The sequence below is a fragment of the Eleutherodactylus coqui genome, chromosome 9 (genome assembly GCF_035609145.1).
Source record: "Eleutherodactylus coqui strain aEleCoq1 chromosome 9, aEleCoq1.hap1, whole genome shotgun sequence".
Taxonomy (NCBI): domain Eukaryota; kingdom Metazoa; phylum Chordata; class Amphibia; order Anura; family Eleutherodactylidae; genus Eleutherodactylus; species Eleutherodactylus coqui.
The window spans coordinates 91169143-91183776 of NC_089845.1; the positions used below are offsets into that span (position 1 = coordinate 91169143).

General features: G+C 45.5%; 1 protein-coding gene across 11 annotated transcripts in view; it reads left to right on the plus strand.

Moving 5' to 3' along the window:
* DTNA (dystrobrevin alpha) overlaps positions 1–14634 on the plus strand; it is a 226281-nt gene that overhangs the window by 189402 nt on the left and 22245 nt on the right. For 10 of the 11 annotated variants that reach the window (XM_066578054.1, XM_066578055.1, XM_066578052.1 and 7 more), the window contains 2 exons: positions 2799–2890; positions 4096–4209. In XM_066578054.1, the coding sequence (XP_066434151.1) occupies positions 2799–2890; positions 4096–4209 (206 nt within the window). The remainder of the gene's footprint in view (positions 1–2798; positions 2891–4095; positions 4210–14634) is intronic. The other variant, XM_066578053.1, reaches the window with a different exon arrangement.

Below are 14634 nucleotides of genomic sequence, written 5' to 3' on the forward strand. Positions count from 1 at the left end.
TTGCTTTCAGGACATCCCCTGTTTAAAAACAAAATAAAATGAATTGTTTTGAATTGTTACTTTTAGTATTAGCTACATAGTCATAGGCATTAAAGGGGTTTTCACCTTAAAAGTGCCTTGCTGCTGCTTTGTACTTTCCGGTTGCTGCTGACCAGGACCTGTGACTGCTGCAGCCAATCACTGGCCACAGCAATGACCTTCTATAGCCAGTGATTGGCTGCAGCAGTCACATGGCCTGGACAGCAGCAAACAGGAAGTACAGAGGAGCTGTGAAGCAATTTTTAAGTAATGGGAAAACCCTTTAAAGTCTTTAGGGGAAATTTATTAAGACCGGCGTTTCAAACATCAGTATTCTTATATTAGGCACGTCAGCAAAAATGATATTAAGAAGTACACACTGCCTCATAGCTTAAGCGCATCATGGCTCCTCCTTGCTGCTTCCACAGAAACCTAGGGCTAGTGTAGATTTCTGGTATAACTTATGCCAGTGGTGTGAATTATACATAAATGCGTTGGTCTGGGCCAGCCAAATCCCCTCCCTGCAAGACACCCCCCCCCCCCCCCCCCCTCCTTTTCTGGAAAGGGATGTACATGTTAGTGCAATTTTTTAACAACTTTTTAACGGGCCAAATTTCACAACCTTTTTAGGCCAAAAAGCATAATAAATCTCCCCCGGTTCGTTTAATCTTTAAAATATTTATATCTAATCTTTGTAAAGCCTCTTTATTACCATTTTGACTACTAAACCTATATTTATTTGTTGTTTGTATATACAATTTAGAATATAAAATCTCTTGTAGCTACATAGAAAATAAGCTGCTGTTGATGGATCCATTACAATGTGCCTCTATGTAGTGCTTTATATAATAGGCAGTCAAAAACTTGTGCCAGTATTAAAAATATTAGTCTGTTCATATGTTTAAGGCCCAATGTCCACTTGCATGCACAGATTCCGCTGCTGAATCCCACAGCGGAATCCAGCTGTGCCCGCTGACATTGGGAGAAAAAAAACACTTTCTTACCCCGCCAGCTCCAGCGTGGATCTCCTCTGCGCCGGCCGGATCTTCTGTCATCAGCACGGCAGATGCATCAGCCGTGCGCCGAACGCATGCGCAGTGCTTTTTCTCTTTTTTAATCTCCTGATTTTCTGCGGATCTGCGGCACAGCCACAATGATAGCTTCGGCTGTGCTGTGAATGGGATGGCTTCCATTGACATCAACCACACACCACGAGAAAATCACATCCGCATGCTTTTAGTTGCCGTGCGGATGCTAATGTATCCCTATGGGCTTCTAGAGCTGCGGATCTCCCATGCAGGAGACACGAGCAGATTTTATAATTAAAATCCGCCCGTGGACATTGGGCCCTAGTGTAATTGGCCCTGAAAAGAAAACCCTTATTGGTTCCATGGAATCACATGATGTATCACTTGTTACATTTTAACATGCCTGACCCTTTGTTTGACAGGGAGATATTTACTGCCCATGTTATTTTGCAGCTGCTCATACCTCTCTCTTCATGAAAATAGACACACTTGATTTGTAGAGTTCATCTAGCTAGCGGTGCAGAATTAAAAATGGAGCAACATCTAGTCATATTTGTAAAAGCAGTAGTATCGAATCTTTAGGCACATTTAAAAAGTTTTGTGTTGTTGGAGATACACATGTAGACCATTTCAGACAAACTGGGCATGCGAACTAGGTGGTGGAAGTCTCTGTAGTGGAAGCCCCTTGGCAATTGGTGACTATATAGGCATTTTTAGTCATATAAAGGGGGTGTTCGGGCATTTAAAAAATTGGGCAGAGGGTAGTCTAAAATAAGAAAGCAAGTGATACTGACCTTGAAATATGCAAACCCCTAACACCCACCCCAGCGCCGATACTCCCACAAGTCTTGGTTGCTGCCATGCCGTGATGACTTTGCAACTAGAGGAGGATGGTTGATCTGTTGGTGAGATTTAGTTTGACTCAAATGAAAACCGCCAGAAGGAAGAACATGTTTTGTCTCCTGCCATTAAGTATAATTGATTACCACAAGTAAATATTATTGTCTACAAAAAAAGAAAGTATCTAAATTGAAATGTATACTTTATATAATGTATATCAATACTAAGTGACAATTCACAGAATTGAAGGAGTTGTCTTTTGGAAGCAATTGCTGGATAGTTAACCCTTTCCAATCCCCTATCTGACATCTAAAGACATTCTGATTGGAGGCTGTACAGCTCCGATGTCAGAAGATGGCCGTCAGGGTATTATTACTGTATGTTACTGGCCACTCTGTTGTTGGGGACCTCTCCAGTATGTCCCGTACTGCAGTACTGGCTCTAGCCAACAGATGGCGCCATTGTGTAATGGCAGAAAGAGAGAGCCCCCTAGGAAAACCCTGAATCCAAAATTGGGTTGCAAAGGGTTAATAAAAGTTCCTAAATAATACTACCAAGACTGGGATCTCCAATAATTTCAGCAAACCACAATTTATCTAGAAGATGTGTCCAGTAGGCCGGACCTGCACCTCAACATTTAAGCTATTTCCTATGGCTATGCCAAGGCTGGGAATACCATTTAACACCTGCGCACATACACAGGTTTTGCATTCTTTCATCCTGTAAGACTATAATCTGGTAGTGATGGTCATGTGCAGAAAAAAAATTTCTTGAAGCAAAACAATTTGGGACAAAAATATGTTTTTGTTTTTCTGTTCCTGCATCTTGTCTATTTCCCTACTGGGTGTCATTATGTGGTTTATGCTGGGATGCCGGGGAGATTATTGATAGGAATGTTTGGTTTTATTACAGCAGAGTCAGCAGAGAGGCCCAGACATCTCCTTCACCATCGATGCAAACAAGCAGCAGAGGCAGCTTATTGCAGAGCTGGAAAATAAAAACAGGTAAGTATCTGACATTTGTAGGTTTTATGGATTCTCTTGTGATCACTTGGTGAATCGAGTCTTTACACTGCAGGGGAATGTTATTTGTTACTGCATTACATTATTTTGAAGATCCTGATAGTTTGGAAAAGCTTGCAAGCTTCGTATAATGCAATTGTTAATAATTCAGTTCAGCTTATTCATAGATTTGAAGTGATGAACTTGGCTAAGAGTTATTCAGTAGCTATTCACCTACTTGAAATGTGTCCTTCCTTACCTTGATTGACTTGACATATCCTGAAACATGTGGCACTAAATGACTTGATTTGAAAATGAACATGCAATAATGGGGGGAGATGTCTTCCCTGTATGAGTCTGTGTGGCCACCCAATGACTGTGAATTGCAGCCTGGTATGAGGTTTTGCGAACGTGTCGTGAAAATGTATTGAACTTGTATTGTGAGAAATTAGAGTCCTTAAAGGGGTTTTAAACAGGTTCCCCATTTGAAAAATAATAAACAAGCCTTCACTCACATGCTCATGGTCTCCCCCATTATATCATGCTTACAGGCTGCAGCAGCCTGTTTACGGTATGTCACAAGCTGCTACAGCCAATCACAGGACTCGAATACTGGGGTTTGTGAGTGGCTGCAGCAGTCTGTCATTTCCCATACACAGGCTACAGCCTATATACAGAATATCAAGGGGAAGACCCAGAGCTGCGGTGTTGAGGCTGTGGGGACCCCTGCGATGTGAGTATTACGTTTGCGCATGGGGAACCCTTTTTTGAAAAATAAAAATAATAGGTAGGACAACCCCTTTTACTATAATTTTGTTGGAAGTTGAGGATGAACACATCTGTACATTTCACAATTGGGTATGTAAACCTGCTACTGTTATTGTAAAATACTGTAGCAATTAATGGTCAAGCATCTCTTAAAGGCTGTCTATTACCATCACATAGTTGACACATTTTTTTTTAATTTTAGATGCATTGTAGCAATAGAAATATACATGTAAAAATGATCATGCCATTTAAGAAATGTTAACTGTTTAATAGAAGAATCGGACCAGCAATACCCTGCAATCTAAGAACGGAGAGATCTCTTACTGACCATCATCTTGTGCAATAAAAATGTATTTAAGATCACATCATCTTCTCATAAACAGAACAGCGAGAAACCAGTGTAGAGAAATGGTAAAACTGTGTTCCATCTCTGATTTCAGAGAAATATTACAGGAAATACAGAGGTTGAGAATTGAACATGAACAGGCCTCTCAGCCCACGCCAGAAAAAGCACAACAGAATCCCACTCTTCTGGCAGAACTCCGACTGCTCAGGTAACAAAAGGTGAAATCTGTCACAGCTTGGCTACAGATTATCATTATGAAGAAGAGTATTTACATACCGTCTCCATGCTTACAGTTATTAATGAGCAGGCAGAACGGTTATTATGACAGCAGGATTGTCTTCTAAAGCCGATCTCAGACAAAAAAAGGTCAGACCGTACCATAGAAAACCATTCTACATCCAGTATGGAGAGCAATATGCTTTAAAGTAATGTTACATAGTGTTTTGTTTGGCATGCCATTACATAAGTGGATTTTGCACACTTTGGGGCACTTTTGTTTTCGACCACATACTTTCTACAAGTGTATTTATTCTTTGTATTAAAAGCAAAACACTAAAAGCGCATTTAGACACAACAATTATCGCTCAAAGTTCACTCCAAAGCCGTCTTTTGAGTGATAATCGTTGCATCTATACGAGCAGCCATCGTGCACTGCTCCTGCACTGTTTGTTCATCGCTCATTTCTAGCCAGCTAGAAATGAGCGCTGAGCCTCATCAGCACCGTCCGCTGATATCTCAGTGGGTGGTGCTGATAGCATTCTCTCAGATTTTAGACATGCTCTTTGATGTGAAACCCTATCCTTAACGCTTTTCAATCCGCTGTCTGACCTCTGAAGACATTATGATTTAAGGCTGTACAGCTCCGATGTTGGAAGACATCCGTCGGGGTTCTCTTACTGTATATTGCCAGCCTCTCTGCTGTTGGAGCCTATGCAACGTGTCACCTCATGCAGTACTGGCTTTAGCCAGCATATAGCGCTGTTGTATAACAGCAGAAAAAGAGTAAGCCCCCTAGGAAAACCATGATACAAATTGGATTGGACAAGGTTAAAGGAATGAGTAAACAAAAAACAGATAGCTCTCTGGAATGGACACCTCCAATACATCAGTGGTACATACAGCAACTAATAAGCCAGTACACACCTATGGAACATGGTTCCTCACTCACTCTCTTCATACAGATCAGGCTTCAATAAAATTAAGTCAGGAAAGGCACTTCCCCTCAAGGGATGTTTTTATTCTAAACAGCCACAGTCACAGGATAAAAGCTACTGCAACACATTTCGGGTTTGGAGGTCTGCTTAATAGATAGAAGTCCCTATTTTCTCAAGCAGATACCTCGGCATGCAGTTACATATCAGGCAGATATTATGAAAATGATTAGAGTTGTAGCATGAGTAGATGAATGGTCTTGCCACCTGAGGCCCTATGAAGAGGCTTTCAGAGGCTACTTCTGTGTAGTGACCTCTCCTTCTGCTTGTGTAGAGCTTGTTGACCACTAGACGCTTCTCCGACGCAATCAAAGAGATTTCACCCAGTTAACAGAGTTGGAGAGGGCACATTATTGAAATACAAGAAGCTAGACGATTTTATCATAATTGCCCGCCACCTGAACTGTTCTAACAAGAATGTTAGGAGGTGTTTGGGTCAATCGATGCGTGAGGGCATCAGGACTGGGCTCAGAATGCCTTTGAAATACTACCAGCAGAGAGGATCTTCTGATTGTCCAACAAATATGAGCAGCTCCAATGGTTTAGTTTTCCATCATCCAGAGACAGGCGATACCATTGTTACAAGCCTCTGTGTCTGTCTGAACCATTTTCAGGCCCTTGACTGAAGGACATTTGGTCTCATATTAGTGCTCATTACATGTACTGCCTTTGATACCCACCATCACCTCTGTTCGCTGTGTTAACGACGAAACTGGACTGCTACAGAGTGGAACCGGGCTGTCTTCAGCAACAAATCCAGGTTAAGTTCGGCCACTGATGACTGCTGTATGTGTTTCTGGAGACAAAGGGGTGAGCCCCAAATCTTGCCTTTGTTGGGGAGCAGCACACTGCCCCCACTGCTAGTGTGATGGTCTGAGGGTGCCATCGCATATGACAGTCAGCCACCCCTAGTAGTGATACAAGGGAAAATTATAGCTCAGTGATATGTTCGAGACATCCTGCAGCCAGATGTGTTCCTCTCATGGCAGGGCTTCCAAGAGGCATCTTCCAGCAGTATAATGCTCATCCGCACACAGCAAGGGGGTCACAGGAATGTCTCTGCAACTTTGCCACACTTCCATGGCTGCCCCATCGAGATGTATCACCAATAGCACATGTATGGGACCATCTGGAATGCCAGCTTAGACAGCCTATGAGTTTGCACAATCTAGGGGCTCAGTTACAGCAAATTTGGCCCGATATGTTGCAGGATACCATACGGAACCTGTATGCCTCCATGCCCGCATCTTGCATCCAAGCTAGTGGCGGCCTAAAAAAGGGTACTAGAAACTCCCCTCAAGTATTCAGTTTTCTGCAATACATTTTCCTTTTGCTCTGATATTGTAATTGCTTGTGGGATCCTACACATCAAATACATTATTGGTAAAACATAGATTGTGTGCCACATGGATCATAAGAACTAAACATACATAAAAACCTTTGCATATGATAAACTGTGGATAATAATAATGGAATTAAACTGATTTAATAAGACACATCATCAAGGGTGTACAAGAATATACACAAGGATGTAAAACAATAAAAACATAAATATAAAAAAATAAAATAGGAGTATATATGTGAACAGATCCTGGTCTGAAAAATTTTATCCATCACTGGAGTGACTCTAAAACTTCATTCAAAGCATATGGAGCCAGGGTGTTCAGCTGATAGAACCAATACATCTATATTTGTTTCAATTTCTGGATCTCTACTGTGGGCACTTGTTCTATTGGAGTGACAAATACGTTTGCCCAATTTTTGTTGTGGTGTGTTAAAGTGTCTATACATGCTGTTGTTTTCAAACCCATTGCAGATGTTGGATCTATGCTTGTTGATTCATTTTCTGAATGCGTTAATAGTACGGCCAGCATATCTCAAACGGCATGAACAGTCAAGGTAAGTCACATCACCGGAATTCTAATCATTCTTTTCTATTGCAATGGAGTATCTGCTTTGCTGGATTTCTAGACAACATTTACAGAGAGATTTCCTGTACCTGCAAACGCCCCCTCTGTTTAACGGAATTTAGTTTTTGATTTATTTGGTAACACCTTCTTGTTGACTCAAAACACTGGTTTTGAACAATGCTCCAAATGGCAAAATGCCCAGGTATGCAAATCTGTACATGAAAGCCTTTGAAGAAGTTAACATCATTGATGCTCATATAAACAGCTACCTGGATTTTACCCACAGGAGAGTTCCAGATTTAGAAACAAAAAGCAATGTATTTCATCTATCGCCTGAACACCCTGGCTCCATATGCTTTGAACAAACTTTAAGAGTCAGTTCAGTGATGGATGCAATAAGATCTCCATTTTTCAGGATTTTTTTCTGACTCCAATCTGTTCACATATATACACATATTTGGTATTATTGTATGTTGACACCACCGGAAGCTAGGGCTTTGACAGGAGGAACGCACCTCTCACACCCCTAGCTCCCGATTGGCTTAAGAAGCAAAGGTCCTGGAAGGAGGTAGGAGCCCTCGACGCCAGTAAGAGGGGAGGCAAAGCGGGACACAACAGTGCTGCTGCAGGAGAAGTGGGACCCAGGGACGGCAGTAACAGCTCTCCCGCCTGCTTTGGCCACGGGGAGCCGAAGCAGGAGCCAACAGTGGGGGACATTAGCGGGGACACCATTGACAGCGCTCCCGTCTGCTTGAGCCGCAGGGGGAGCGGAAGTGGGAGGCAACTTTGCCGATGCAGCAGGAGTGGGACCTGGGGACACCAGCAGCGACACGACTGACAGCGCTCCTGCCTGCTTTGCCTGCAGGAGGAGCGGCAGTGGGACACTACAGTGCCGGAGCAGGGGACAGCAGTGGGGACGCCACTCACACTGCTCCCGCATGCTTCGGGCGCAGGGGGGGTGGCAGCAGGAGCATGCAGTGTCGGGGGGGGGGGGGGGGGTCTGTCAGCGGTCAGGCATGGGAAAAGCACCTTTTGGCAATTTGTGGCAGGGATCGAGGGTTACGGTGAGGGCTAAGTGTAACAGTTGGCCTTATATTATAAAAGTAAGGCTAACTGTTACACTTACCCTTAGACTAACCCTCGATTCCTGTCAGAAATCACCGCACGCTGCTCTCTGCCTGCAGTGTGCGCTGGGTGTGCAGCCAAGCGCCTCGGGAAGAAACGGAGGTGAAGGGCTCCCTGGATTGCAGCTGCAGCATGAGCTTAGTGGGCTGCCAGGACCTGCAGACCGTCCAGCTCTGCAGCCAATCAGTTACAGGGGGCGTCACCCCCCTGTCAATCTTGACTCCACCAGTTCTTCCTGGTGGCATCCGGATACAATAATATGCACTTATTTTATGTATTTTTCGTGTATCCTTTTTTTTAATATTTTTACATTCCCGATTTTTATTCTTGTACTCCTTTAACCCCTCAACAACACCGGACGTACATTTATGTTCAGGGCATCCTGCAGCCATATATATATTACCTCTCATGACAATGCTTCCAAGAGGCATTTTCCAGCAGGATAATGCTGAGCTGCAAACGGCAAGGATATCACAGAAATGCCTTCTAAACATTGCCACACTTCCATGGACTACCCAGTCATGATATTTAGAGAGTTCGATCGGGAGACGTCTATTTCCCTTCGTCATCATGACAGCATACATCTGGAGGTTGCTCACCTGATGAGACAGGAAAAGGCAGAGCATAAAAGAAACCTCCCCTCCACCAAACACCAGTGTTTTTCCTGTCCCTTCAGGACAGCAACGGCAGAGCTCCAGCGACGCTGTCCCATGCTGGAAGAGGACTTACCGGCGAAGCGGCGGCGTTTTTCTTCGGGCAGCCCCGGCAACCCCAGTGGGAAGGACCCCATCTGGGCGCTTTCCGGGGACTGCGTGGGCCGGGGTCCAAGTACGGGCTGCCAGCACCACTGCGGCCGTCATTTCAGGCGGCAGCCGCCATCTCCGGCTCCAGCGATGCTGTCCCATGCCGGAGGTTCCAGGGGCCTGGGTCCAAGTACGGGCTTTCCGGCACCACTGCGGCCGTCATTTCGGCGGCGGCCGCCATCTCTGGGTCCAGGGCCGAGCAGCAGCGTTCCTCAAGGGGGCATGGCCTCAGCGGAGCTCCGGGAGTGACACTGTGACGGCAGACGCTCCGCAAGGGGGCGTGGCCTAGCGTGAAAGTGGGCGTGGCTTAGCGCGGCTGGCGCCGGATTCAAATTTTTAAAGCTCCTCCACACCAGGGAAGCAGCTGGTGTTTCTTCACGCCGGGAATCGATCCTAAGTACAGGAGTTGATCCCACAAGCAAGCGCAGGATGTCGGCCAGAGAGGACCCAGAGAATCTCCAAACTGTAAGTGGTCCAGTGGGCCAACCTACAGACACCTGCACTACATACACTTCCTTACTAACAGAGTTCTCCCTCGTCATTTCAGGACAGGGATACTCAAAAACCTAGGGAGGCTAGGAGGAGGAGTATAAAGTGTCCAGTGTGCTTGGCCAAACTCGACGACTCCTACACCAAAACATTATGTGCCATTTGTTCTGCAAAAATTCTGCAGGAGGAAAAATCTTCCCTCATGTCCGAAATTCGGTCGGTCGTCCGGGAAGAAGTTCAGTCCTCCCTCTCGGACCTCCAACCTGGGCCCTCAGGGGTTACACGAAGGTCTGCTCCGGCTGTGTCAGAGTCCGACTCTGACATGGCGGAAGATTTGGAGTATGATAATCTTGGGGAAGTGTTGCAGGAGGAGAAAAAGTACCTTTTTTCCACCGCTGACATGGATCAACTTTTAAAAGCTGTACGTAGAACCATGCAGGTGGAGGAAGATGTGCAGCAACCCCGCACAGCACAAAACGATATGTTTGCGGGATTGCTTCCACAACGGAAATCTTCGTTTCCTGTAAATGCCACACTTAAACAACTAATCCTGAACGAGTGGCGAGGTGGCGTTTCTGGACGAAATGCCGAAAGTAGATGCGGCTATCGCTATGGTGTCCAGGAAGTCTGGATTACCATTTGAAGATATGTCCCACTTAAAGGACTCCTTGGATAATAAAGTGGACATGACCATGCGCAAGGCCTGGTCCACGTCCAGCCTTATTATAAAATCCAATATCGCGGCCACTTCGGTGGCTCGCTCGATGGCGGTCTGGCTGGATCAGCTTGTGTCCCTAATCGACCAAAAAGCCTCCAGGGAAGAGTTGATCCCTCTGCTACAGATGGCAACGGGGTTTCTGGCGGATGCCTCTATGGAAACGGTCCGCTTCGGAGCTCGCACGGCAGCCCTATCCAACACCCCAGAAGGGCAGTCTGGGTAAAGGAGTGGTCGGGGGACTTAACATCCAAAAATAAGCTGTGTGCCCTACCCTTTCGGGGTGCACGCATTTTTTGACCGGACCTGGATCGCCTGCTGGAAAAAGCAGCTGACAAGAACCAGGGACTGCCAGCCATCAGACCGCCCAAAAGACCCTTCACTCCTCGTCCCTCGTCTGCATACGCTGGGAAAGGGAAGACCGGAAGATGGTCTTATCCGAAGGGTGGAAGGGGTAAGACTCTCTTATTATCGTCCCTCAGCCCGCATCTTCGTGCCTGGTGGGCGGTAGACTGGCTCGTTTTGCCACTAGTTGGCGGAATATAACGACTTGCGAGTGGGTGCTACACCTGGTGGCGGAGGGGTACAAGATCGAACTAGAATCTCGCCCCCCTGACAGATTTATTGTAACCCCAATCCAGTCTCCAGCCCTAGAGCAGGCTCTGTTGAGAGGTGTACAGAACCTGCTGGATCTCGGCGCGGTTATCCCCGTCCCCAAAAAGGAACAGGGGAAGGGATTTTATTCCCCCCTTTTTCTGGTTCCCAAGCCAGATGGCTCCCACCGCACAATAATTAACCTCAAAGAATTGAATAAATTCATTGAGTATAGAAAATTTAAAATGGAGACTATCAGAACTGCAACTCCCCTAATTGCCAGGGATAATGTAATGGCTACAATTGACCTAAAGGATGCTTACTTTCACATCCCTATTTACACCAACGCGCAAAAGTTCCTGAGGTTTGCGCTGAGAATGGAAGGGGAAATCTGTCACTTTCAGTTTATTTGCCTCCCATTTGGAATTTCCTCCGCTCCGCGAATTTTTTCCAAGGTGGTGATAGAAATGGATGCCGTTTTGCGCAATCGTGGGATTATTATCGTCCCCTACTTGGACGACTTCCTGTTGGTGGCAGATTCCCCGACTATTCTGAGGTCACACTTGGGTTCCACACTTCAACTGTTTAAGGACCTGGGTTGGATTATTAATGATCTAAAATCCAACATGGAACCAGAAACCAGGAAAAAATTCCTGGGAGTCATTCTGGATTCCAGTCTTCAAAATTCATCCCTTCCTCCTCTAAGGAAACAGCATATTTTAGAGGAATGCTCCACTCTCTATAAAAAATCTAGAGTAACAGTAAGAGACGCAATGCGGATCCTGGGGCTAATGACTTCGTGTATTGGCGTGGTTCCCTGGGCTCAGTTCCATAGTCGCGGTCTCCAGTCACTAATCCTTCAGAATTGGGACAAGTTACAGTCCTCACTCGACCAGACAATCGAGAGATCTGGTTCGTCTAATTTTAGAGAACTTAATGCGGTGTGGAAATCCCTACGTAGCCTGCAATCGCTCTTAGGGATGAAGCATGTGAGGATCTTTTCAGATAATATGATGACAGTGTCACTCATTCGCCACCAGGGTACCACCAGGAATCCTCTACTGCAGCAGTTGGCGGGAAGGATCCTTCAGTGGGCGGAACTCACAACCAAGTCACTGTCGGCCTTTCACATAAAAGGAGCTGAGAATTCAGCCGCAGACTTTCTAAGCAGGAAGGAAGTGGACCCAGGAGAGTGGGAACTCCATCCCGAGGTGTTCAGCCTGCTCGTGACGAAATGGGGGGTACCGGAAATAGACCTATTTGCGTCAAGCGCAAATACCAAGTGCTGGCTTTTCTTTTCCCGAGGCGCGGAGAAACAGGCCTTGGGCACGGACGCTCTCCCTCACCCCTGGGTTTGGGACTTGGCGTACGCTTTTCCCCCTTTACCATTAATTCCGCTCCTACTAAGGAAATTACTGCGGTCAAGCATGTCAGTAATTCTGGTAGCACCTTATTGGCCCAAAAGACCTTGGTTTCCCCTCCTGAGATCTCTGTCAGTAGGAGAGCCTTTCCACCTTCCACCAAGACCCGACCTATTGCTGCAGGGCCCTCTTCTTTACCCGGAGGTTCACAAGTTCAGGCTTACGGCCTGGATCTTGAACGGGTAAAATTCTTGGGGAAGGGTCTTTCTCCTAACGTAATTTCCACTATTAGTGGGAGCCTTAAACCCTCGACAAAAAAGGATCTATTCCAAAGTCTGGGAAAATTCTCAGAGTGGATAGGCCAGGACATCCAGCAGTTAGATCAGCCAGACATCCGTAAAATCCTAGATTTTCTCCAGGCGGGCCTGGATAAAGGGTTGAGTCCGAATTCCCTCAAAGTCCAAGTTGCGGCTTTGGGGGCATTTTTTGATCTCGCGCTTGCGGAGCACAGGTGGATTAGGAGATTTCTTAGAGGGGCAAGTAGATTGCATCCATTTACAAGGCTTACGGCACCCCCCTGGGATCTGACCATAGTCCTTCAGGCCTTCTGCGATCCCCCTTTTTGAACCTATTAGAGATCTATCCATCGCCTTGCTGACGTATAAGGTAGCCCTCCTTGTGGCAGTCACGTCGGCCAGACGCGTGGGTGAAATCCAGGCCCTCTCACGAAGGGCCCCATATATGACTATTCACCCAGACAAAATAGCATTTTCTTTAGACCCGTCCTTTCAGCCTAAAGTCTTGTCAGATTTCCACAGAGGCCAGCCAATAGTTATTCCAGCCTTCTGCCAAAATTTCAAAAATGAAAAGGAGCAGAAGCTCCATAATCTAGATGTCAAAAGAGCTATACTAGCGTACCTTGAGGCAACAGAAAGTTTCAGAAACACCGATAAACTTTTCGTTCAAATTCAGGGGCAGGCCAAAGGAAGGGCCGCTTCTAAAGATGCGATCGCCCGGTGGCTCAGGAGAGCGGTCCAGGAAGCTTACAAGGCCAAGGGCATCCCTCCTCCAGAAGGATTGAAGGCCCACTCGACGAGAGCGGTGGCATCTTCTTGGGCAGAAAGAGCGCACGCGTCAATCGAGCAGATTTGTAACGCAGCCACGTGGACTTCTGGCCATACTTTTATTAAACATTACAGGCTGGACTTTAAATATAGTCAGGACGCAACCTTCGGTAGGAAGGTGCTCCAAGCGGTAATCCCTCCCTAAAAAAGCCCATGCCAGTTATTTGGTATTCCTCCAGATGTATGCTGTCATGATGACGAAGGGAAAACGGGAATTTTTCTTACCGATAATTCCCTTTCTTGAAGGCATCATGACAGCATACGGGCTTTTTCCCCCCCTACCGACATGGTTACCCTTATTTTGTCCAACACATGAGGTAATGTGTATGCTTATGTTTCTTTGTCTGAGGTGTGTGATGTCAATAAAAACACACCTTCTGCTTAAGTATTCTGTCACTGTAGTTATTTGGAACACACTGGTGTTTGGTGGAGGGGAGGTTTCTTTTATGCTCTGCCTTTTCCTGTCCCATCAGGTGAGCAACCTCCAGATGTATGCTGTCATGATGCCTTCAAGAAAGGGAATTATCGGTAAGAAAAATTCCCGTTTTCTCACAACTAACAGCTGCCGGCAACAGCTGCGGTCAGCGTTACTGCTGATTGTGGCTATTAACCGTATTAATGTTGCTGTCCGTTTTAACAGCGGCATTTAAATCTCCTAATTGGATTTGCAGGGTCCCAAACAGCCCCATGCAATGAAATTGTGAGGCGCTGTTCAGTTGCCATGGCAACCTGGGACCTTCTGAAGGACCAATGCTGCCATCGCTCATTGCCAATCAAGCTATGCCTGTGGTGTGGCTTGATAAGACTGTCTTTGAGATCATGGTATGAAGTAATACTGTGTATTTTATTGTACTCCAGGAGGGATCAAACAATTGCAAGTTCCAGTCTAAAATGGAGACTTAAAAAATGTCCAAGAAATTTTTTTTTTTATAGAAAGTGATCAATAAGTCATATGTACTCCAAAATGGTAACAATAAAAACTACATGATGTTCCACAATAAAATAGCACTCAAACAACTATCTCAACACAAAAATAAAAAGGTTATGGCCGTCAGAAGATGGTCACAGGAAATCATTTTGTTTTCCCAAAAATTGTTTTTAAAAACAGTACAGCAAAAAAAAAAAACGAACAAAAATGATGGTATCGTCATTGTTATACTGACCCATAGAATAAAGTTATCCTGTCATTTTTGCTAAAGTGTGTACGCCATAAAAACAAAACTCCCCCAAAGATGACAATTTTGACAAATTTTTTTTTTCCGCATTTCACTCCACTTTTATAAACTTTTTTCAGTATGTTA